Genomic DNA, 24,852 nt, shown 5'->3' on the forward strand with positions numbered 1-24,852 from the left:
ACTGTATATTTCTTATAAAAAATGTTTTGTAACGAGTCACTCACATATTATTAAGTCGAATAGTATTTCGATCCATTGACGTAAATCTCAGGACTGGCCTTACGGGTAATAAGAACGGAATATGAATGGGGCCAGTACAGCGGAGTGACACCGCTAAACGCGATTGGTTGATGAGTTCGCTTCACGCGCGCGCTTGGTCGCAATAAATAAATAAATAAATGTCATTTTTAGTGCACGGAAGGCCCGTCCTGAGATATATGTCAATGCGTGATCCAATTTTCTTCACGGAGCTGTACATTTTTTGTCCAATAATAAGCAAATGGTTAGTTTAGGTATGACCAGTTTATAGGTACAATCAAATCATTTGATAAGCTTTTGTTTAGTGCCAAAATCTAAATGATGTCATCGTAATTTATTGCTGCTATGTATTATATAAAATATAACATTTTTGCAAAGGCACGATATCTTTGTATTTATTATAGACAGCCCAAGTATACCAAAGAAAAAACGGTTAAAAATAAATAAGGAATGTTCCAGATCATTTATAAATTTAGTTTTAGGATTTTAGAGCCTAATAACCAAGGCTAACTCATTGGGCGAATAGCTCATACATAATATTATAATCTACAAATTAATAGCAACAATGGATAGTGTCGATTTACAGCACAAGGCGCCATTAATTTATTACGTAAGACGATTTTTGGTTTTGACCCCCTCCCATCCTTATGTATAAAATACATAATAAGAATAGGCCGATCTCCTTCGTAAAAATCGAAAGCAAAAATGACTACACGTTAGGTTTGTTTTGTTTTTATTTTTTAAAGAAACATTACACCACATCTCGGCATTCGCACAGATCCTGCGCTTTTTCAAAGCATACTTAATATTAAGTTTGCGCATAGTTGTGATCTTACGTAAGAGCTATCGAGACTCCCCCCCCCCGTCCCCCCAAATCGTCTTACGTAATAACATTTAAATAAATGCCACCTCCATAACAAATTTATTTTTAATTTAATGTGCAAGTATATTTGCTTCTTTTAGAGGACTGGGGCGCAATTTAAAGATAATGCGTTTTACTACTAATAAATAATTATAGTGCCCTACTACATATAAAAAGGTACATATATTCATTGCCTATTGTCCGCCACGACTACTTTATATAACACGCAATGGTAAATTTAATCAGAATGTATTAAGATCCACTTTATCCTGTAACCATTGCCGTTTATGGCAAAAAAATGAGTCCTTATTTTTGAACTTTACTGTAATTCATCCATGTACAGTCACCACACGGGATTGTTAAGCCATTTAGGGCCCTAGCTAAATCGGTTGTTCCATACATACGCTATGAATGTCCAATTTAGCTAGAACACGAAATGGCGTAACAATCACGGAGCGTGACTGTACATATTTCACACATACGAATAAGTAACGTAAATAATAATTATAATTCTAGGGAAGAGCTAAATAATTAATCTTGTATCTGTTTTACAGTAACTAAAATAGAATAGGTTACACAAAAATCTTATCTTTATAAGATTCGCTTCCTCATCTCAAACTATATTTCATAAAAATCTATTAGAAAAATATTCTCAAATTCGTTGGAAATTACTATGAAACAAATGAACTACGTTAACGTAAACGATTCAAACGAAATAATCGAATGGCTTTTAACACTTATCGATTGATGCAATAATTAATGTTTACCAAATTGATCTTTACAAAACATTATACATATAGTTTACTACAAATAGGACATCATACATATAAATACGTCGAGAGATAACATTAACAGGCGATTCAGATTTTAAACAAGTCAAAGGATAAAAAAATCTTGCCAAAGTTATACCTCAATGACTGAAAACTGAAATTCGCTCAATACAGAGCGCTTTAGGGAAGGGATTGCAACTGACAGGTGTAGAATATATGTAGATATATTCTATCTTTCCCGTATCTGTTAAAATATTTATAGATTAAAATAAATGTTTTATTCGTGTGAACTATAATGCAGCAATAAAAATATAATCAAGCATATCTTTCAAGTTTAAAACTCCATAGGCTTGTATATATTTTAATTTGAAATCGGGATGTTGAACTATCTCACCTGTCACTTAGATGACTTAGAACATCACAGCAGCGCCATCTACCTCGAGCTTCTGGTTAAACCTTACTATTCACTACTGCTGTTCTAACATTCTTAACTGGACCTTAAGTCTTCGCAATACGGTTTATGATCTTATAGCAGGACGTTTCACACATCAATCCTGTCGTTTCTGGTACCACATGATACCAAGACACAGAATAAGTAATAGTATTATCATACAGTACGGCCACGCACCGCCCCGCCCCGACTCGGATTACCTCGCCCCGCGACAGGCCGCGACATGAATGTGTGCGTAAGTCGCTCTACTGAGAGCATGCCAGAAGTCCGTCAGATACACAATGACGCGTGTACAGACGTGCCGCGCACACATATAAACGCAAATCATTTTTGATGTATGGCGTGTCCGCCCTGTGACCAAGAACAACACACAATGACAATGATGTCGACACACATCCACAGGAAGGTTTTGACGCCAGACATAGCGGGTTTCAGGTCGTCTCGAAGGTTTGGGCTGATGGGATATACGGTTACATTAGTACAGCCGTTTTCTAGACTGTTCCTGTCGTTTCTGGTACCACATAATCCCAAGAACAACACACACGATGACAATGACGGCTATACACATCCACAGGAAGGTCTTGACGCCAGACATAGCGAGTTTCAGGTCGTTTCGAAGGTTTGGGCTGATGGGATATACGGTTACATTAGTATAGCCGTTTTCTAGACTGTTCCTGTCGTTTCTGGTACCACATAATCCCAAGAACAACACACACGATGACAATAATGTCGACACACATCCACAGGAAGGTTTTGACGCCAGACATAGCGGGTTTCAGGTCGTCTTGAAGGTCTGGGCTGATGGGATATACGGTTACATTAGTATAGCCGTTTTCTAGACTGTTCCTGTCGTTTCTGGTACCACATGATACCAAGAACAATACACACAATGACTATGATGGCGAAACACATCCACAGGAAAGTCTTGACGCCAAACATGGCGGGTTTCAGATCGTCTCGAAGGTTTAGGCTGATGGGATATACGGTTACATTAATACAGCCGTTTTCTAGACTGTTCCTGTCGTTCCTGGTACCACATGATACCAAGAACAACACACAATGACAATGATGTCGACACACATCCACAGGAAGGTTTTGACGCCAGACATAGCGGGTTTCAGGTCGTCTTGAAGGTTTGGGCTGATGGGATATACGGTTACATTAGTATAGCCGTTTTCTAGACTGTTCCTGTCGTTTCTGGTACCACATAATCCCAAGAACAACACACACGATGACAATGACGGCTATACACATCCACAGGAAGGTCTTGACGCCAGACATAGCGGGTTTCAGGTTGTTTCGAAGGTTTGGGCTGATGGGATGTACGGTTACATTAGTACAGCCGTTTTCTAGACTGTTCCTGTCGTTTCTGGTACCACATGATACCAAGAACAACACACACAATGACTATGATGGCTATACACATTCACAGGAAGGTCTTGACGCCAGACATAGCGGGTTTCAGGTCGTCTTGAAGGTTTGGGCTGATGGGATATACGGTTACATTAGTATAGCCGTTTTCTAGACTGTTCCTGTCGTTTCTGGTACCACATAATCCCAAGAACAACACACACGATGACAATGACGGCTATACACATCCACAGGAAGGTCTTGACGCCAGACATAGCGGGTTTCAGGTTGTTTCGAAGGTTTGGGCTGATGGGATGTACGGTTACATTAGTACAGCCGTTTTCTAGACTGTTCCTGTCGTTTCTGGTACCACATGATACCAAGAACAACACACACAATGACTATGATGGCTATACACATTCACAGGAAGGTCTTGACGCCGGGCATGGCGGGTTTCTGGTCGTCTCGAAGGTTTGGGCTGATGGGATATACGGTTACATTAGTACAGCTGTTTTCTAGACTGTTCCTGTCGTTTCTGGTACCACATAATCCCAAGAACAACACACACGATGACAATGACGGCTATACACATCCACAGGAAGGTCTTGACGCCAGACATAGCGGGTTTCAGGTCGTCTCGAAGGTTTGGACTGATGGGATATACGGTTACATTAATACAGCCGTTTTCTAGACTGTTCCTGTCGTTTCTGGTACCACATAATCCCGAGAACAACACACACGATGACAATGATGGCTATACACATCATCCACAGGAAGGTCTTGACGCCAGACATGGCGGGTTTCGGGTCGTCTACGTGTTCGCGGGGCGCCTCGAAGCTTTGCGCTGATGGGATTATGTGGGATCGGTCCTCGTCTTTATTTTGCTGGGAATAAAAAAAACTGTTAGTATGCGAAGTTGCATTCTTCATTGATGTTTAAAATGCTATTATGTGCTACTGTCTATCAAAACTGCCCCATTGGGTAATCAGTTTTACGCGTCATACGGGTAATGACGCCGGCCAAATAATAGTCCTGTCACGGTCGCCATGTAAGGCGATACGAAAATTCGGCGAAGTGAAACAAACAAATGACGATTAAAGGGTGAATCAACTTTTTCTTTTCAGTCGTTTCCATGTATACGTTCTCCTGGGTCACTCTTTAAAACCTGATTTTTAGGCATTGAAATTCATCAAACACGCTTTTTTGTGATACTTATAAACCCTTTCCATAGAGGGTCGTGTACCAAGCGTGACAGAAGAAGGTGGTGGACAATGTCTTCTAACAAACTATGCTACTATTGTCTCTTGGCTGACCGGACAGAATAACAACAAGAAATAGTTGATCCACCCTAAATGTTCTAGAGGGTTAACTAGTTGCTAAGCTAGGTGGTACCTACGTCATTACTACTTAGTTCACAGTTTTCCCTTATCCGTCGAAGTATGTTACCCAGGCCCAAGAACATACCCGAAAGAGTGACTGAATGACTACTCGAGATCGAGCTCGTACATCTTGATAGCGATGATGTCGTGGTTGTCGCTGAGGTCTCCCGTCGTCGCCGAAGCGTCGAAGTAGTACCCGGTGGGTAGAAGCACGTTCTCCACCCTGAGGCACTCTTTGTGAGTGAACTGTCAAAATACTCACAGAATCCAACAGATCTAGCTCGTACATCTTGATAGCGATGATGTCGTGGTTGTCGCTGAGGTCTCCCGTCGTCGCCGAAGCGCCGAAGTAGTACCCGGTGGGTAGAAGCACGTTCTCCACCCTGAGGCACTCTTTCCACGCGTTTTTGCCTTCTAAGTCGGTTGAAACTGGAATAAAGTTTCGATGTTGCAGTTCTGCTTTTGTAAAGTGGTAAATAAATTATAGTGAGTTTAGACTATACTTGTGGCTGTGTGATCTCGTTAATCCCTCTAGCTTCACCAATAACACAGTTTTGAAAAAAATACCGAGACTGAACCGTGTAAAAATCTTTCAAATTATAGAATGACTTCAGTTGAGTGTCGGTTGAAAAATACGGGCCCGTTTCTCAAAAGCTTGTAACTTGTAATACAAGCGGATGTCACTTTTTGACAGCTTTTGTTAGAAAGGGAATTCCACTTGTAATACAAGTTACAATCTTTTGGGAAACGGGCCCCTGTAGAGCATTTTTACCCAGATGATAAAACAACACAACCACACACAACAGACAACACAGTTTGATTCGTTCGAATCATCTTGACGAACAGTAGATGACTTAAAGAATAATTAACTTACAATCGGCGATAAAAGTTTATCTAAATCTTTTTGTCAAAAATCTTGTTCTATAGCGATCTAGCCAAACAAAAAACATACCGATTAGGGTGTCATCCTTGTACACAATGCTGAGATGCGTGTCGTGGTTATAGTTCCGGAATTTCGCCTCACAGCCCGCTAGCTGCGTGTGGGTTCCGTCTCGGTCGTGGTCGTAGTGCAAACTGCCGTTGTTTACTGTCGCCGAGATGTACGGATGTTGATGCTGAAAATAAAAGAATTTATCAGTCTAATTGATTTCCAGTTCAAATAGAGTCTGTTCGGAAAGAGAAGAGTCGTGGAATTTAATGGGCCCCATACATTTTACCACTCTTCTCTTTCCGCACAGACTCTAGCAACGGCGCTGGTAACTAGGAAAAATGGAATTGTTGTGAGTGTTGCGTCGTGAAACTCGTGAACGCAATTGAGCTCGAACCAACCAGATTGACAATAAGGTCAATAAGCAAATTGAGCAGTTGGAAGTCTAGGGCGTAGAGAAAAAAATACAAGTAGTGCATGCTCACTCCATACAACAGTTTTGGTACTAAAAAGATTATTGTTTTCATAGTCCACATCTAGCATCGAGTAGCGGAATTATCAGTACTGCTCTATTCGAATTTACTTATCGATCGATTATTTGAATCGATCTAAGACCGTCGACTGTCGTGTGGAAAATTGGGAATAGTGTTTTGGGCATTTTCAGTTTTCACTAAACTGTGCACTTTAAAGCGCGACTTAACGCCATTTTCGAGAACGTTGCGTTTCCCATAGGAAATATTTTCGAGCGATTTAAACATGGCATTGCAGACGATTTATGGTATAAGACATTAAACCGCCTGGGACGGAATTAAGAAAACGCAGGGATGCCCAGCACCTGCATTTCCCTCTCGGCTGCACTGTCTTATCCCACAGGAAAGGCGAGCCAATACGTGTGGAGACAGGTCGGCTGCAGGAATGTGCCGCTTATTTCAGGTTGGACCCTACTCGCGCCACTGTAACTCCATTCCGGGTTTTATTTTGGAGTATCCTTCTCCTAGATGGATAACATGACAAAGGTTATTTAAACTTACGTTATGTGCTCCATTGTGGTTGCTATAAGTGTCCAGTATAATAGCCAGGCCGTTGTAATAGTCCTTGCTACCAAACACGGGTGACACGGGTCCGTACATAATTCGGTCCTTGACGTACCACAGAGCCAAGCAGTCTCCAAATAGATCCTTACTTTACCATTATTATACAGTATGAATAGCTAAAAGGATATAAAGGGTGACTTACGTTGTGTGCTCCATTGTGGTTGCTATAAGTGTCCAGTATAATAGCCAGGCCGGTGTAAAAGTCCTTGCTGCCAAACACGGGTCCGTATACGTCATTCGTTCCTTGACGTACCACAGAGCCAAGACGTCTCCAAATAGTTCCTTACTTTGCCATTATTATACAGTATGAATAGCTAAAAGGATATAAAAGGTGACTTACGTTGTGCGCTCCATTGTGGTTGCTATAAGTGTCCAGTATAATAGCTAGGCCGTTGTAATAGTCCTTGCTACCGAACACGGGTCCGTACGTCATTCGGTCCTTGACGTACCACAGAGCCAAGCCGTCTCCGAAGAGGTCTTTGCCTCGTCCATGGACTTTGAATTGCACTTGGAGCTCCCAGTTGCGAGTGTAACATGGCTGGAAAAGATATATTGAAATTACTTTAATTGTACAACATTGCACAACTTTGGGAACTTTTTGCGGTCAATCCAAAATCGAAAATTGCTAAATCATAAAAATGTACCGAATAATGTTTAGTACTCATAAAACAAACATTATAATAATATATTTTACTAAATAGGTCAGTTTATTTATACACATGATTTTACTGCAATATTTTTTTTTACATGGATTAGCATAGTAAGTTCAATACTCAATACTCAATACTCAATATTTTATTGCAATTTCACAAAGTAATTGTACAGGTGGTAAACTTATAAGCTAGGTCTTTGTGAACCCTGTTGGGCACTGCAATATACTATTTACAATTCCAAGGAGAGGAGAATTTGTGATTAATGTAAAGTGATTAAATCTTAATATAAACAATAATTATAGGCAAATGTAAAAATAAGGATTAAATTTATGTCAAAAATACCAAAGTCAAGCCTTAACAAAAAAAAAATGTAAATTTCAATGTATTTGTAATTATTGATATTATTTAATTATAATCTGTCATTAAAAAATTCGCTTAGGGTATAATATGACTTAGCTAATAGCAACTGTTTAATTTTATTTATATATATATTATAATTTTCTTCTTCTTTTATAGAGTCCGGGAGTTTATTATATATTTTAATAGACATTACTAAAGGGCCCGATGACAGTAGTTTAAGTTTACAAGGTGGTGGGATTAGTCTATTCTTGTTTCGTATCGATCGTGTAGAAGGTAGGTCCTCTCGTTTTATATATAATTCCCTATTCTTTCGAACGAACTTACACATGTCTAATATATATATAGATGTGAGGGTCAGCAGTCCAAGTTCAGAAAAATAAGGTTTGTGGCTTTCGATTTCGTCAAGTGTTTTATTTATTAAGATACGAACAAGCTTTTTCTGGAGGGTAAAAAGTAATGGAGCGTTGGTACTATTACCCCACAGAATAATTCCATAATTTAGCCAAGCATATGCATACGCGTAATATGTTGTTAGGGCTGTTTCCAAATTTGTCGTTACTTTAACCGCCCGAAGCGCATAGACGAATTGAGATATTTTTTTCCTAATTTTCTCTACATGGGATTTCCAATTCATGTGACTGTCGATATCTAAACCCAATAGTGTAGCGCTTTGCACGACTTCTAACCGAGTATTTTCGTAGGTGTAATCTATATCTAGTGGCGTTTTCTGGTATGGGTAGAATGGAATTATTTTGGTTTTCTTATAATTTATATCGAGGTTATGGTCTCTCATCCAGGAACTGATTACATTTAGGTTAGCTGTAAATTTCTCATTGACGTCTTCAGGGTTTTGGCAAGCTGTAATTATTGACACATCATCGGCAAATAACACACAGGGATCATTTGTGACTTTGGGGAGGTCATTGATGTAAATAAGGAAAAGCAAACATCCAATAACGCTTCCTTGCGGGATAGAAGCGTTAAGAGTTTCAGAATTCGATTTTACATTTTCTATTTCTCCAGTTGCAAAATTAAAATGTTCTATCTCAACTAGTTGCTTTCTATCTTTAAGGTAAGACTTTAGCCATCCAAAAGCACTTCCAAAAGCAGTTCTTAACTTGGTTGTTTATATAATGTAACGGAATACCAATAAAACCTAATAAACTATACGAAATAATTTTTGTCTTCAATGTGACTTTGACAAAAGTTACTTCATTGCCTAAGCACCTTCTTTACTTCAAACAAAATTAATTGAAAACTAAAGTTATAATAGATTGCTCTGAATAATTAAACCGTGTCAAGGAATAATCAACTTTAAGGGTATAACTTTAGGGTTTGTTTTGCTTTAAAGTGTTACTTTAGCATTGATAAGGTAAACCTTGAGTTAGGAGAAAATTAGAGCTAGATCAAGGTCAAAAGTTAAGTAATTGGCGTGTAAAGGTAATTAAGGTTTTATGGAGGTAATAAGGCCAAAGTTTTCATTACATAGTTATGTATAGGTATTGAGTACAATATGGGGTACTTTAAAAAAAGGAGTGGCACCCCCACGGCACTGAAGTTACACAAATACACACGTCAATAGGTTACGTAATCTACCTATTAATAACAGGTGGGCCACGAGCTTGTTTGCCACCGGAGTGGAAAAAAAATAGTACTAAGATGTCTTAGTATAATCACAGAATAAATAATAGTACTAGTTACAGAAGACTCACTTTCTAACAAAACGCGTCTGTTACGATCAGGACAGATATGGCCGCTAGGTGGCGACAGCGCCACGCGCGGCTTATGGCTAGCCACCAAAATTGGTGTGGAATGGATGTACTTTAGCTACCTGTAGCAAAGCGACGAAATCGCGGAGTGAGCCACGCCTGGTATAATAGAGCAGAATGGTGTTTGATTAAGATTTGAATAAGAGTAATACTGCTTTGCACTGATGCTTTTTTATTGGTACAGTCAGCAACACTATTAACTAAGCACCCGTGCATACATATGCTGCCTGCACAATACAAGGTGCTAATATTTATACATACATATATTGTAAGACAGTCATAGAGCAATGTTTATTAAATTAATTTTATTGTTTACAAAAACATCTGTACAAATATGTGATATAGTGTAAGGCCTGAGTGGACGCTCGAGTTAGGCGTGCAGCGGGGCGGGGCGTGCGGCGTGCATGTTAAACAAATGCAAACGTATACGAGCGGCCTTAGTGCACGCTGCTCAAATCCCTTGGGAGCTCGACGCCACGCTGCACGCCCCGCCGAACGCTCCGCTTCGAGCGTCCACTCAGGCATTACACTTACTTGTGTAATATAAAATAAACAATATATTATATGTATCTCACATTACTAATAACACTTTGCAAATCTTGCCAGAAATCCTTTACACATATAAATGTCACCGTAAAATTGTAAACACTCGTTTATAATCTCGGTAGTTAATTTATAAACTGATGGTAGGGAGATTATAAACTAACCTATCCTATTTACGTTAGATTGTAAACTAACGATAACGGGTTCACAATCTTACGGTGTCAATATATGAATATATGACCAATATTTGTGTATGTGTAATCTTTCAGGAGTCGTTAGAATCATTACTTTATGTCAAAGGCTGGTCGGAGTCGAGAGTTTTTTTTAATAGAGGGGGGATAGGAATGCAAGCCATTTAAGCCAAATCTCATAGAACAAAACTAGACAGAAGAAGCCTATACTGCCCCCTTAAGCCAATTAGCGCTATCTCAAATCAAAACTTAATGCAAACATATACTAATTTTTAACATGTTTTACACATTTAATATGTTTTTGAGATACCGCTAATTGGCTTACGGGGGCAGTATATCATCTATGAAAACTGTTGACTCTTGCCTTCTCGCTGCAGGAGTTTGCTACAGGGAGGAATAATTAAACATTATTTCCTATGCTCTGTGTGTTCAGCACAATAATATGTTGTCATTGTGGAAATAAGTGGATGATTGTTGGTATTACAATATTATGAAAACAGAACCTGATGCTATCACAGTATTAACCTTGAATGTTTATACTTTTGTAATAAACAGGAATGATACCTAGTGTGTTTGTGATCACAGAATAAATATTATGAAAATGGAAATGATTGAGAATAACATTGCAGGCCGGGGTTCAGGCACACCGAAAAGGATATGGCGGGACAACTTGGACGCATTCTACCCAAAATGGTGGGAAAATGCAGATGACAGGTTCGAGCGGAAAGAACGAGGGAAGGCCTTAGCCCAGCAGTGGGACACTTAAAAAACATTTTGTTGGGTTTCTACTTTTTGTAATATAACTTATTGAAGGCATTCTTAGGTATTTACAGTCACCTTCAGATAAATCAATTTTTTAACAAGCAGATACGTCTGTGAGCAATATTCCAAATTTTATATTAAAGGAAAAAATGGAAAAAGTTATGCTTCTGGCAGGACTTGAACCTGCATCCTCCACAATCTGTGTGTTGCTCTTAACCAATTGAGCTACGGAAGCCTACCAGGACCTTGCAAATCATTCCTTCCCTTCCCTTATGTATACACGCCTTTGGGGTGGCGTAAAGCAACATCTACTGAAAGACAATTACATCTTTCGACGGCACCGGAGTCTCAAGTTGTATTGAGAATTCACCAGTAACCTTCAGATATATCGGAGCAGCCAAAGTGCGAAAAAATATCTTAACACGCACTTTATTGTTTTGTTAACAGATGTTTTGTTGAGATATTTGTGAACAGATTGGCCGCTTAATAATTAAATTTAGTATAGATTTTATTACTTAGAATGTTCACATTTTGTTGAATTATCCATTCAGCCAATACATTTCATTTATGCCAAACAATTTGAACACTGCCAAATTACTACTTACATTGTTACAAAAATCTACACTGCCATGAGTGCATCCAAAAATAAAATTTTGCATAACAGATACAAGTACTTGAAAGACATAAATCATTACTTTATTCGTTTTTATTTCAACGATAAGCGAGCGGCATTTCAAGCCAAAATCACCCTTATACTCATACTATAACGTCCACATAAAATCGCATGTTTATGCCCGTATTTAATACTAAAGATTATAAAGTATTACGACGCACTTATTCCTGCTTATCGTGGTATGTATATTTACGTTGGCGATAATACAAAATCGTTACCTGAGTGTTCCAAATTGCGCCTGACTTGGACTGCAAGTCTGGGGTTAAACGAACGTAATTTGTTGTCACTATTGTGCTACCTAAGAAGTCCCAGTAAGGCACCGACATCCCACTTCCTGAAATTAACCAATAAACGTATATTTACGTATTTATTTAATTATATTCACAAGATCAAAGTCAATAGAGCCACAGGTCACTCACCCTGGTAAGGTTTTGTGAGGGAGTGCTCCCGTCTCACGTAGTCCCGGGTATTCCATTCTGCTAGAATAGGACTAAAAAATAGGGCCGCTAATACGTATTGTGTTAGCTGGAACGTTATTTGTTGCATTTTTCTAGTCTAATCTAGCGAAATCAGCTAACTCACTAGAACATGTCAAACTCACAAACTGACGGCTGGCAGCCGCGTATTAATGTTGCCAGATTACAACCTAAAAATCTCCCAAGGCCAACCTGATCGTCATCGAATAGGCTACATTCCTACTAGTCAAATCAGCTTCTTTTTTAGAACTGTCAAAACGATTTGCTAATATGAAATTTATATGAAAACGTATGTAGTGACGTCACGGTAAACTCACCTACTTTTTATATTTCAATCCGATTTATTAAATACAAATTGTGTTTGAAAATAGCTGCTGTCTATGTTTTTCTAATAATTATCTGGTGCTTTATTTCGTGCACGGTTTGAAATAATTTATTTTAAATACAGGAAACATCCCTATTGTATAGATGGTGAAACCAATTTGTCAGTAAATAGGAACAAAAAAAAAACTATTCTCATCCTTTTCTTTTGGGTGCTAGTACTAGTGTAAAACAAAGATTAAGTATGATTCTCTCTGTCTATGTTTGAAATGAGACAGTTCTTTGACAAACTTTACTCTGATTAGTCCATGGTATAGGCAGGGCCGGATTAACCCTAAGGCAGAGTAGGCAACTGCCTATGGGCCCCGCCTCGGTTAGGGGGCCCCGCCTCGGCTAGGGGGCCCCGGCGGCCCCGCGCGCGCTAAAAAAAATGTTTTTGCCAAGTTTGGCATATGGCCAAAATTCATAAATATTTTTTTATGTTACCTACTTATACCTAATGTCCAATATCAGTTTCTCAAACACACAATCATCAAATGATTATGTAAATTATGTTATTTTATAGCTTTTAAAGTCTGTAAATCGAGCTCGAATTCCAGGCTCCCGAGGGCCTAAAACCTCATTAATGAAACTTCGGCCCTCCGAGTAACTCTTGTATGACACATATATTATTGTTGAGTAACATTTGACGATAGGTTCGTATCAGAGCGCTGCTTTGATTCATTGATTTCAGAAGCTTAGCCTTTTGCCTTGCATGAAAGCTCACCTCGCTGGTTATAAGTACGCTTCGGGCTTGTTAAGAATGTTAAGTATGTGTAGATTGCTGAGCTCGGCTTTCAGCCACACTTTTTACCTCAATGTTTGGTTCGCCTACCAAATCTCTTCTACAGCTTAGCCTTTGGCCTCGCTGCGCCTGCGGTCTCGCTTTTTAATACAATGGACATTGGTTGTCGTCTGTGATCTAGCTGAGCTTATCCTGAAGCACGGCTTTGACCTCGCATGAAAGCTCACCTCACTGGGTAACTTCGGATTTTTAGGCCTTTTTAACACGCTTTCACAATTTTTTCACAAAAAATTTCGCGCTCGCTGCGCTCACGATTTTTATTGCTTTTCCGATTTACCCTGTACTTACATGCTAGTTTGACTGGTTAATGAATAATCATTTAAACACATGTAAAATAATTATTATTAGGTTAATTTTAATCATGTGGATCATATGGTCGGACAATCGCTGTTCAGCCTCGCAAAATATTTAACTACTTATTGAGAAAAAAGAGCTCTCCCTACACTGGACGCAAGGAGGAATCGGCAAAAACTAATATATAAAACCTTTATGTCCACGCAAGAGCGAAAAAACATTCGGCATGTTCGGATCGGCTCAACCGACACCTGAAGGTTGCAATTAAAACCGCAAACTTACTTGCCTGTACTGAACAACTGAACATATGTATGCAGAATTAACTGTACGGGGGCCCCGAGCATTGCACTGCCTAGGGGCCCCGACATGCTTAATCCGGCCCTGGGTATAGGAAGAAAATTGTTTTTGAGATATATACTTGGTCAACCAGATCTTGACAGTAGAACTAGGCGGCAAATTTGAAAAATGTAGGTGCGAAGTAGTGTTGAGTCGCTCACTCGTGAGGCACCTCATTTGTACCACTCATTTTGTTAATTTGTCGCAGTACTTCGTACCGCAAAAATGTCTTACTTCACTCCTCTATTCATTTTACTCATTTACTCGCGCGCATCACAAACACCTCTTGCCACACAAATCATTCACACACTTCAACTTTCAAAAAACTCTTATCCGTTCAAATTCACTCGCGAGTCTCGCGACCCTCAAAACTCATACACTCCTCACAACTCGCAACAGACTCCCTGGATCGCGCGAGGCGCTAGGTGCTCGCCTGCTCGCCGACACTCAAAACTCAAATGTCTCAAATGAAGAAACGAGTAATGATCCACACTGTCAACTGCCGAACTACAAACCTTATTGCAACGACAAAAGGTCCACTCACCGCCTCTCTGTGACATGAACCCCTCAAAAATCCTTTCAAAATGAAACAATGAATTAGAAATACCCAAAGAGGGAGTGAGACCGACACGCGACCTACTTCAATATCGCTTCGCGTCACCACCGAAAATACGTTAACAATTAAACACGAGAGACAACAAGCGTAAGCGCTGCAAGCTTTCATACATCTTAAAAAAATTGTCGCTGTTGGAATGAATGGAATAGTTGACGCTGAAAATATGCTAGTACCTCACCTCATTTGAAGTAAGACATTGTAACACCTCATTTTAGAAAATGAGGTACTCATACAAACTCATTTTAAATTGATGCCCTACCCATCACTAGTGCGAAGGGATATCGTCTCATAGAAAATTTGAATTTCGCGCCTTTTTTTACTGACAAGATTTGGTTGACCAGCTATATATCTGAAATTTATCTAAAATTTTGAATTTCAATAACAAAAATGTTTTAACATCACACGGAATAAAATCCAGTTTACCCATAAAATATCAAAAATGGTAGAAAATATTTTTTTAGTTGTAACATTCCTGTTGACGTCAAATGTCAAGTGTTGTCAGATAGTTGTCAGCTTGAGTCGATAAAGCAGGAAACAGGGGAAAGAATACAGTGCCCTCTGTAGTCTATTTACCAAAACTAACAATAGCATGTTTTGAGCATGTTGTCGATGTAGTACAGTCAGATTTCACTAGATGTCGCGGTAATACCAAAGTTTCTATGAATTTACTTCAAAATGTATAAATCTATCTAATACCTTTAAACGAGCAATTCTTGTTTATTTATTTATTTATATATATATTTCGGGGATCTTGGAAACGGCTCTAACGAATTTGATGAAATTTGCTATACGGGGGTTTTCGGGGGCGAAAAATCGATCTAGCTAGGTGTTATCTCTGGGAAAACGCGCATTTTCGAGTTTTTATATGTTTTCCGAGCGAAGCTCGGTCACCCAGATATTGAAGATTATACGAGTAGAATGTTAATTCGAATAACTTGTAAAACCTACTAAAACAACGCCAGCTACCCACATTTCAGCGTAGCGTCAGTGTAAATTTTTTTCAAACTCGTGCTTTCATTTAAGTACCTAAATATACTGTCTGAGCCAAGTTTGAGCGCTCTTTATCAGTATGTGGTTCAATTTATAACAATGAAGAGGCACGCAGCATTTCAGCCGCCATAAATTGTCTTTATTATTCATTTGCCAGACATGTTCCTTTTTTCAGGGGTCAACTGCATCCATCACGGGTTAACTGCAAGAAATTGAAGAAATGCAGAAAAAGTGCAAGCCTGTCTCTCAACTTAATTGTGTCCAATTGGCTTAATGAAACGCGGGTGGGCCTTCACCTTAACGATCAATTGCTGTCATTAATCTAACCTTCACTTTCCAAGTCGGCTAATTTGCAGGTCGTTGGCCGGCATCGTTTAAGTTGAACCTGAAAGTTTTTAAATGTCAGTCATCGAGATCCAAAAGATCGAAATTTTGTGTGATTTAATAACTAAGTACCTATACTTACTTACACGAAAATTGTATACTAAACACTAAACTTGGGGGGCCTTAGTCAAAATCTTGCATCAAAAATGCGATTGACTCCCCTTCCTAAATCAATCTGTAAGACAAAAAGAGCAACTGTGCAAAAGGAAATTAAACATCATCATTTGCCATAAATCGAACTGTGACTAAAAATAACTCTACATTCCCGTTGGTTGCCAGGGAGGTTTTGAGATTATACTGAGCAACTTTTACTATGGGACCAACCCCGAAATCGCGAAAAAAAAATTACCTTCCCATAGAAATGGACCAGCCAAGATTTATGAAACAGCCAACATTTCTTTTCGCGAATTAGGGATTGGTCCCATAGTAAAAGTTGCTCAGTATAATCCCAAAAGAACGCTGGATAGACGAAATTCAAAAGAAAGCTGGTAGAGACTGGATCTTGAAAGCGCAGGACAGGAAACAATGGAAACTGATGGAGGAGGCCTTTACCCAACTGGGGCCATGTGACACTCACAAAAACTATAACTATTTAATTGTTATATAACTGTTTTATTGTTTAAATTGTATTTATTTCATGTGTTTAAGCATGTTTAAGTATGTTTTAACAATGTATTATGTAGTTAGGTACATGGCAATAAAGACTTTTTTATTTTTTATTATTATTTTATTGTATAATCCCAAAACCTCCCTGGCAACGGGAATGCAGTTATTTTTTGTCCACCGTGTATAGGTACCGATGACGACTAAAATTATGAATGAATGTGAAATTATCAAAACCATGAATCACATTATTTTTATTGATAAAGTTATTGGCATGAAGGTGAGAATGACGAAGGAAGGTACCTACTTGTAAGAGTATATTGCAGTAATTTGTTTGAGGTACTTCCCAAAATGCATGGCCTGTGAGTAATCTCTAAAGGATTTTCCTTAAATATGACTTCACAAACTTTCTTAAGTATATATATATTTTTTAAGTATTTTTTAAAAAGAAAATGGCGATGGGAGTACTGCCTAGTCAAAAGGTCATGAATTGGTCGGCAATAATTCGTATATATAGCTGGTCAACCAAATCTTGTCAGTAAAAAAAAGCGCGAAATTCAAATTTTCTATGGGACGATATCCCTTCGCGCCTACATTTTTCAAATTTGCCGCCTTTTTCTACTGACAAGATCTGCTTGACCATCTATATATATTGATTATTAAAAAGTTAGGAGCGAAAAAAACTTAAAAACACAAATTTTTAAAAGCTCATAACATAACTTTTGTAATACCTAATTAAATAAAAGCGGCCAAGTGCGAGTCGGACTCGCCCATGAAGGGTTCCGTATTTAGGCGATTTATGACGTATTAAAAAAAATTACTTACTAGATCTCGTTCAAACCAATTTTCGGTGGAAGTTTACATGGTAATGTACATCATATATTTTTTTTAGTGTTATCATTCTCTTATTTTAGAAGTTACAGGGGGGGGACACACATTTTACCACTTTGGAAGTGTCTCTCGCGCAAACTATTCAGTATAGAAAAAAATGATATTAGAAACCTCAATATCATTTTTGAAGACCTATCCATAGATACCCCACACGTATGGGTTTGATGAAAAAATTTTTTTTGAGTTTCAGTTGTAAGTATGGGGAACCCCCAAAAATTTTTTTTTTCTATTTTTGTGTGAAAATCTTAATGCGGTTCACAGAATACATCTACTTACCAAGTTTCAACAGTATAGTTCTTATAGTTTCGGAGAAAAGTGGCTGTGACATACGGACGGACAGACAGACGGACAGACAGACAGACAGACAGACATGACGAGTCTATAAGGGTTCCGTTTTTTGCCATTTGGCTACGGAACCCTAAAAATCAAACGAAGGGGCATAAGTAGCTGTGGTTAATATAGGTACTAATATAGGTACAGATACCTACGTATCTATTTTAGCTAGCTACTTACTCTACCTACTTTGATATTTACATATCTAAAATATTTTCTCGCGATTGCGACTCAGGAAGTTTCTGGACTCTGGAGAAACGCACAGTTGAGGGTACGCCAACGCCAACCGTATTCTTCTCTCACACGATTTTCATCTGTGACTGACCTGGACATTTGTCTCTCACGAAATTTGCCAGCTTTCATAAACCTTGGACATATTATAAAGTTCTAATAATGTAATAAACAAATCATTAGTTTATTTTTAACCGCCTATTTTTAGCAGAGTTCAATGACACGCATTAGCGAAAGAAAGCGACCACGGCACATGACATTGTTTTGCGGCAAGTTTGTAAACAACTCTGACTCACCGATAACAGCTTGAAAGTAAAAGGCAATCAATGTATGCATCTTCATACGTACTTACGTCGTTTTTCTCTTGAGTTCGCGAATAGTTCGTGGTCGTTTTGAGCTCGGAAGTGAAAGCGGACATAGAAAGCAGAAACGATCTCGATGGTTCCATACTGCAAACTTATCTTTTGACACGGTAAACTCACAAACCTGATACTCCGATACAAGATCCATTGAAATGCCTTATGGTGTGCCGTTGTGAACGGTAAAGATAAAGTTGTTACTCCTACGAGCTATTTTGTTTTTCAGAGAACAGTATTAGGGGCACTCGTTTGTTTGTAAGTAGTTTGGTTTTCCGGTTCGGAAAGGTTATGAGAGCGTCAGGTGATTCAGACATGAGAAGCTGTGTTAGTCAGATCAATTTGCACTGTATAAGTTAACATCGAACCGAACCCACATTAGGTACTTTAAATCCAAGTCATCAAATTACGGCAAACATTGACGTATAATATCTAAGGACGGACTAATGGGGCACTAACAATGGTACTAGTTCAGCGGTGCTACTCACGAACTCCAGCCAATCGTGCAGTCTAACGTAACTAGTTGCGACCAATAGCGCGCGTAATGCGAACTCGTCAACCAACCGCGCGCGTGATGCGAACTCATCAACCAATCGCGTTGTAGCGATTTCACACCGCTGTACTGGCCCCTGTTATGCCTCATTATTATTGCCCGTAAAGCCAGTCCCTAAATATCTATGTCAATGACGGCAAACCAATCTCCTTAGAAAGCCGCCAACAAATTAAAAAGAAATCATCATCAATGCAACAAATCAAAATTAGAACACGGTGTCTTCTGACCCACTTGCACATACAATCAAAAATGTTACTAAAACTCCCAGTTTTAAAGTTCTTTTTGGGTTGTGGTTAAAAAGTGACTGTCAGATAAAAATACTAGGGAGAGTTTAGTGGCTCATGGTCAAATAGAGGCTTTCTCAACTTTCTCTGCGACCTGAATGGGCATTTGTTGAGCTAGGTCAACTTAACGGCCTCGAGGATCACTCTTATTTTCAACTTTCGTTAGAAAATAGAAAGTTATGGCCCTCTTTAGGGCAGTTAAGGTAAAAGTGTGAAGGGTTTTTTTATTGGCTCATAGATTTAAGGGCGATGAACTGCGCGAAAGTGGAACTTTCTCGTTTATGCATCAAATAAATATTAATCTTGACATTGTGGGTGTTAGACGCGGCTCGTGTTACATGGACAAACTTTAATAAAAAGCTGCTAAAATATATCTTTCTCAGTTAATGATGTGCCGTGTGAAAATAGAGATAATACTTATAGGGTGGGTGCGAGCATGACGACCAACTTTAACTATTTATTAGCCATGGAGATATTCAAAAATATTAAAAAGTTGTCATTAAGTATACGCCACATTGTACTGTATTACAGTAGCATATATATATACCTAAGGTCACATTGCCAAAAAGGGTTTTCTGAATGGATTTTTTCCCCCAAAGCTACTAAATAAAAATGGCAAAAAAAAAATTAAAGGTACCTACTGAGATCACCTCCAATTTAATTAAACCCTGCACGGTTATGATGATAGTCGTCATTTTCTAACAAGTACTTATGTGAGACGATAAAAGCGCAACCATCATATCCATCCTGTCATGTATGTATACTACTGCGTGGTTGGTCATGTATTCTGAATCGTTTAGAGAAATACCTCAGATCAGGGGCCCGTTTCTCAAAAGCTTGTAACTTGTAATACAAGCGGAATTCACTTTTTGACAGCTTTTGTTAGAAAGAAACTTCCACTTGTATTGCAAGTTACAAGCTTTGAGAAACGAGCCCCGGGGGTCATTAAAATACTGGTAACAATTCTCGCACACTTAAAGAGGAATTGAAAAGCCGAAAGATACCAATATGCTGGACACATGTCCCTTAAGAACTTTCAAGACGATCATATCTTGCGTATATTATGGTATACTTTACATTTTCCATATCCTGCATCTTCCTAGGATATGATTGCTAATCGAAAATCTTAATACTCTTAGTGGTAGAAACGAAGCCTAATTGCTCTTAGACCCGTCTAAGAGCAATTAGGCTTCGTTTCTACCAGAATTGTGCAAGGGATAAAGAATTTACAGACTTTACTTGTTTCTACCAAAATTGTGCAAGGATGTGTAGCGAGGGATGTGTTTGATAAGAATTATTGGTGAGTGAATAAAAGTCACTTTTTTACCCTAACAACGGATATATCCGAACCGCAGGTCCAACGCCGACGACGGATCTGTCACTGACCACAGAGCAACCTACGTATATAATTATATTCGGTATGACGATGATGTGATACATTCATAATCATAATCATAATATATTTATTGTGACTATAGGTATACAAAAAAGGTTTACCTAGGTTTTACTGACAAGTCTAAAAATAGAGTCTGTGCGGAAAGAGAAGAGCCGTGGGATGTAAGGGAGCCCATACATTCTACGACTCTTCTCTTTCCGCACTGACTCTACCTAATTTTCACTTTGTATAGGTAAAATAATGATTATGTTGGTTCAACAAGCACAGCCCTCGCTACGCAACCTCGCACATCTCTGGCAGAAATGCCGATTTCCAGGTAATACAATCCAAAAAAAGAAAATTATAATACCTTCGAGTATTAGCCTTAATTGGAATTCTGACACCAAATTATAGCTTGTAAAAAGAACCTGCCGTTCGAAATTCAAAAACTCGTCTAAAGGCCAAATTTAAGTTTCGAATGAGGAAATAAATCATAGCCGAACCACATTAGCAAGAAGGGCGACTTTCACCACTTCGCGATGATGGATGTCCCACTTTCACCAAAATGTAGATCGCGGAAGGTCAAAATCACAGGTCATTATCCTTTTAATTCCACCACTATTAAAAAGTTACAACTTGCACCTTCATCATCTGGTAATTTCAACCTTATTTTTTTAATTTTAGAGTTGATGGTCGTTTAGAAAGCGTACGGCTGTTGAATTCTCGTTCTGAAAGCACGTTTTGGCAACTTTCGCGGTCGGTGTGTAGATATCGATAACTCTTTGATACCTCGTAAGTAAACATTATGCGTTGCTTGAATTTTAACTTTAGTTCTAATAGCTAAGGTTTCATTTTGAAAAGCAAAAAATAAAATAGATACGTGACTGCAAAAGATATCGTTATTCTCAAAGTGCGTTCAACCCTAGCGCTGTTTTAATTTTGATAAAGTCGTATTTCGAAGATAGCTTTTGGAAAGCTCGTATGTCACTATTTCTGCTAACCTGACATTAGCCTTAATCTCGTTGGATAAGAGTTTATATTTCCTATTTAGGAGTTTGCGAATTTATTTTACGATTTCGGACTAGACATGGACTCGACTAGGGTCAATGACCGTAGGTGGTCGTCTGCTATGGAATTTAACGTGACCAAAATATTTTTAAGTTTAATACAGATTCAATTTTCTAATTGTGCAAGTTTACACTTAGAAAATTTAAAAATGCTTTTGCTACTAAGCTTTCTTTTACATTCTAGACATTGTTTTTCTAGCCTAGCTGGTTTAGTAAACAACCTCTAACCGGCCAATTCGAGTATTATTAGTTATTTGATCTGTTTCCAATATGATACTGAACTGTCAGTGTCAAAAGAAATGTTTCTTTTTAGTGCGCAATTTTTTTTCACGAGATCGGGGTTGATCCCATAGTAAAAGTTACTCAGTATAATCCCAAAACCTCCCTGGCAACGGAAATGCAGTCATTTTTTAGCCAGTTTGTTTGTATAGGACAAGCATCGAATAGTCGATGTGTGGATACTTAAAGTTGATGTGTGGTCATGATGTTTCCCTATTTAATACAATTTTCTTACCTTGTATAACCCAACAAATCCTAAATTAATACATTAGATAATATTTATCTTTCCGTAACTATCTCGCATCGCCCATATGCTACGGGGTTTGTTGCCCCCGAGGTAAACGAACTAGCGACCATACAATTCTAGCCAGATTTTGGCAGTTGCGTAACTTTAGGTATAAGCTCAACCTAAACCTCAACAGCTAGAGGTTTAGGTTGAGCTCCAGTGCATTCAACATCCAAGGATTCAAGGGGTGAGATTTTATGTCTTTAAAATTATATGCGGGGCTGATTTATATTTTGTCAATTATTCGTCAGATTTCGATAAATTTCGCTAGATAGGTAGAGTTCCCTATAGGGTATTTGACTACTAGTCAAATCAGTTTCTTTTTTCGAACTGGTAAAACGATTTTGCTACTATGGAATTTTTGAAAAACACTAGCATGTGACGTGTCAATCAAATTACCTATTCATTTTAGTTTTATACGGGTTTTATAATAGAAATTGTGTCTAAAAATAACTGCAGTCTACATTTCCCTATTAATCTTCTGGTGCTTTATTTCATGCATGGTGTAAAATATTTTATTTTTAAATACAGTCAAATACCCTATTCTGTATATCTTCGACTGTGTATTCTCACTGCGTTCGAGTGCCAAACTACCTCGATAGAAAATGAGTGCTTTTCATCCCTTGGTCTTGGTTAACAATTATACTAGAGGGTGGCCCAAGAACACGATGACTTTTTTTTTATTGTGGCTTAGTTTTACAAACCTTTGTGTATCAAAGCTAAAACATAATATTTCGAAGATAATGCATTTTGTTTTAGTTAAATGAGTGTAGTTTCAATTTTTAATGACATTTTGTAAGAGACGTATTTTAGGTAAGAAAAATATTCCAAAATATTGTTGTCATCCTATTTTTGAGCCAGCCTGATGATGAGAGAATCGAAAATTTTTTGACAGACAATTTGCTGCGCTATTCTTATTACAGGATCTAGACATCTGGCACCTGTTCATTTTCAAATACCATTCTGGGGCCTAGCTCTTACACTTTAACTCTATCTTTGCTTTACAAGAGTCGGATCAAGCTAACACTGAATTAAACTTTCACTATTTTTACACATTATTAAATTGTACAACGGGACTTAATCATTTAAGATTTACCTCCGACGTTTCGAGGACGGCGTTGTCCCCGTGGTCTCGGAGACCACGCTAAGCTACAAGCAAGCCTACATAGAATTTACAGTGACGTTCACCGCCACATTATTGCCGAGATTAAAGGGGCCCACTGATTACCAGTCCACCGGACGATATCGGCCTGTCAGTTAGAACAAAAAGTTGACAGTTCCGAACAACTGACAGGCCGATATCGTCCCGCGGACTGGTAATCAGTGGGCCCCTTAAGACGTTCAATCCGTCCCTCGGACCGATACTACTTTCTCATTCTTAGGAAGCTGCTTTTGCAGGACTGTAAGCAAGGCCGTGCCAGGTTTTACGTCCCATTGTTGTGAAAAACCTTGTTTTTTTAAACTTTCACTGCATTTCAGTACACTTTACGAAGCTAGAAGTCCCGGGCTCATATCTCGGTAGGACGAATATTTGTTTGTTTATTTACCTATGTGTTGGGTGTTTTTTTTATGACATAGATAGGAGGCAAACGGGTAGACGAATTGTCCGATGGTAAGCAAGTACCATAGACCACGGACAGCTGCAACACCAGAGGGGTTACAAGTACATACCTATACACCGTGTTTTTATTGAATTCCGTTAACTTCGGGGTATGGTTAAGTACGTTTAAGAGAACTAAATGGCATTTACAAAAAAAAAATATGTTTAAAAACTAATTAAATGTAGCATATAGCGTTGTTGTAACACGGGCATTACATTTAACTCAACCAATCAATTGAAATCTGTGACATATCAATGTCATTTCGAACATCGATCGACCGAGATTGTACTTAAGTTTAGTAGCAAATGTATGAACTCATTCTAAACACTAATCAATATGTAAACCGGCCCTAAGGCAAGTGTACACGCTTGTAGAGGCCTTATAGCAAAAAAATAAATTATTGATTATCTCCGAAATGGAGTTAATTAGAATATCGGTGTCTTTGAGAAAGTTACTTGATTTAAGCTCAGGAATGCACCCTTGAAATTAACGGAACTCAAAAAAACACGGTGTATATTACGTATCTTATACCTTTACACGAGCTATTATTGTATATTTATATATGTATTTAGGGGATCTCGGAAACGGCTCTAACGATTTCGATGAAATTTGGTATATGGGGGTTTTCGGGAGCGAAAAGTTGATCTAGCCTTATCTCCAGGAAAACGCGCATTTTTGAGATTAATAGGAACGTTTTCCTCCCAGATATTATGTTAGGTACATTGTACATTATATATAATTTTAGGATGCTATATATATATATATAGCGGTTTATTTTCTTGCATTGTGTCAGCTTTACGGGCCCCAGCAGCATCTCGTACACAGTTTTTTAGCAACATGTATCGTAAATTTTTTTTTTAGACACAGGC

At 38.4% G+C, this 24,852-nt stretch overlaps 2 protein-coding genes across 2 annotated transcripts in view; one reads left to right on the top strand and one right to left on the bottom strand.

Annotated features, from left to right (window-relative positions):
• LOC134657586 (transmembrane protein 80-like) overlaps positions 1-24,852 on the top strand; it is a 418,575-nt gene that overhangs the window by 65,253 nt on the left and 328,470 nt on the right. The gene's annotated exons all lie outside the window — the stretch shown is intronic.
• On the bottom strand, positions 4,145-12,499 carry LOC134657496 (vesicular integral-membrane protein VIP36). The gene is made up of 6 exons (XM_063513068.1): positions 12,283-12,499; positions 12,082-12,197; positions 7,253-7,450; positions 5,843-6,005; positions 5,153-5,319; positions 4,145-4,395 (listed from the first exon to the last, which is right to left on the bottom strand). The coding sequence occupies exons 1-6, from the start codon at positions 12,407-12,409 to the stop codon at positions 4,183-4,185; spliced, it is 984 nt and encodes a 327-aa protein (XP_063369138.1). The 5' UTR covers positions 12,410-12,499; the 3' UTR covers positions 4,145-4,182.

The sequence above is a fragment of the Cydia amplana genome, chromosome 20 (assembly GCF_948474715.1).
Source record: "Cydia amplana chromosome 20, ilCydAmpl1.1, whole genome shotgun sequence".
NCBI lineage: Eukaryota > Metazoa > Arthropoda > Insecta > Lepidoptera > Tortricidae > Cydia > Cydia amplana.

Excerpts from the sequence above, each read along its gene's own strand:
- LOC134657496 (XM_063513068.1), bottom strand. The coding sequence starts at position 12,409 with ATGCAACAAATAACGTTCCAGCTAACACAATACGTATTAGCGGCCCTA. Across the intron at positions 12,198-12,282 it reads CCTCACAAAACCTTACCAGG|GAAGTGGGATGTCGGTGCCT; the intron begins GTGAGTGACCTG and ends GGTTAATTTCAG. Across the intron at positions 7,451-12,081 it reads GCGCAATTTGGAACACTCAG|CCATGTTACACTCGCAACTG; the intron begins GTAACGATTTTG and ends TATCTTTTCCAG.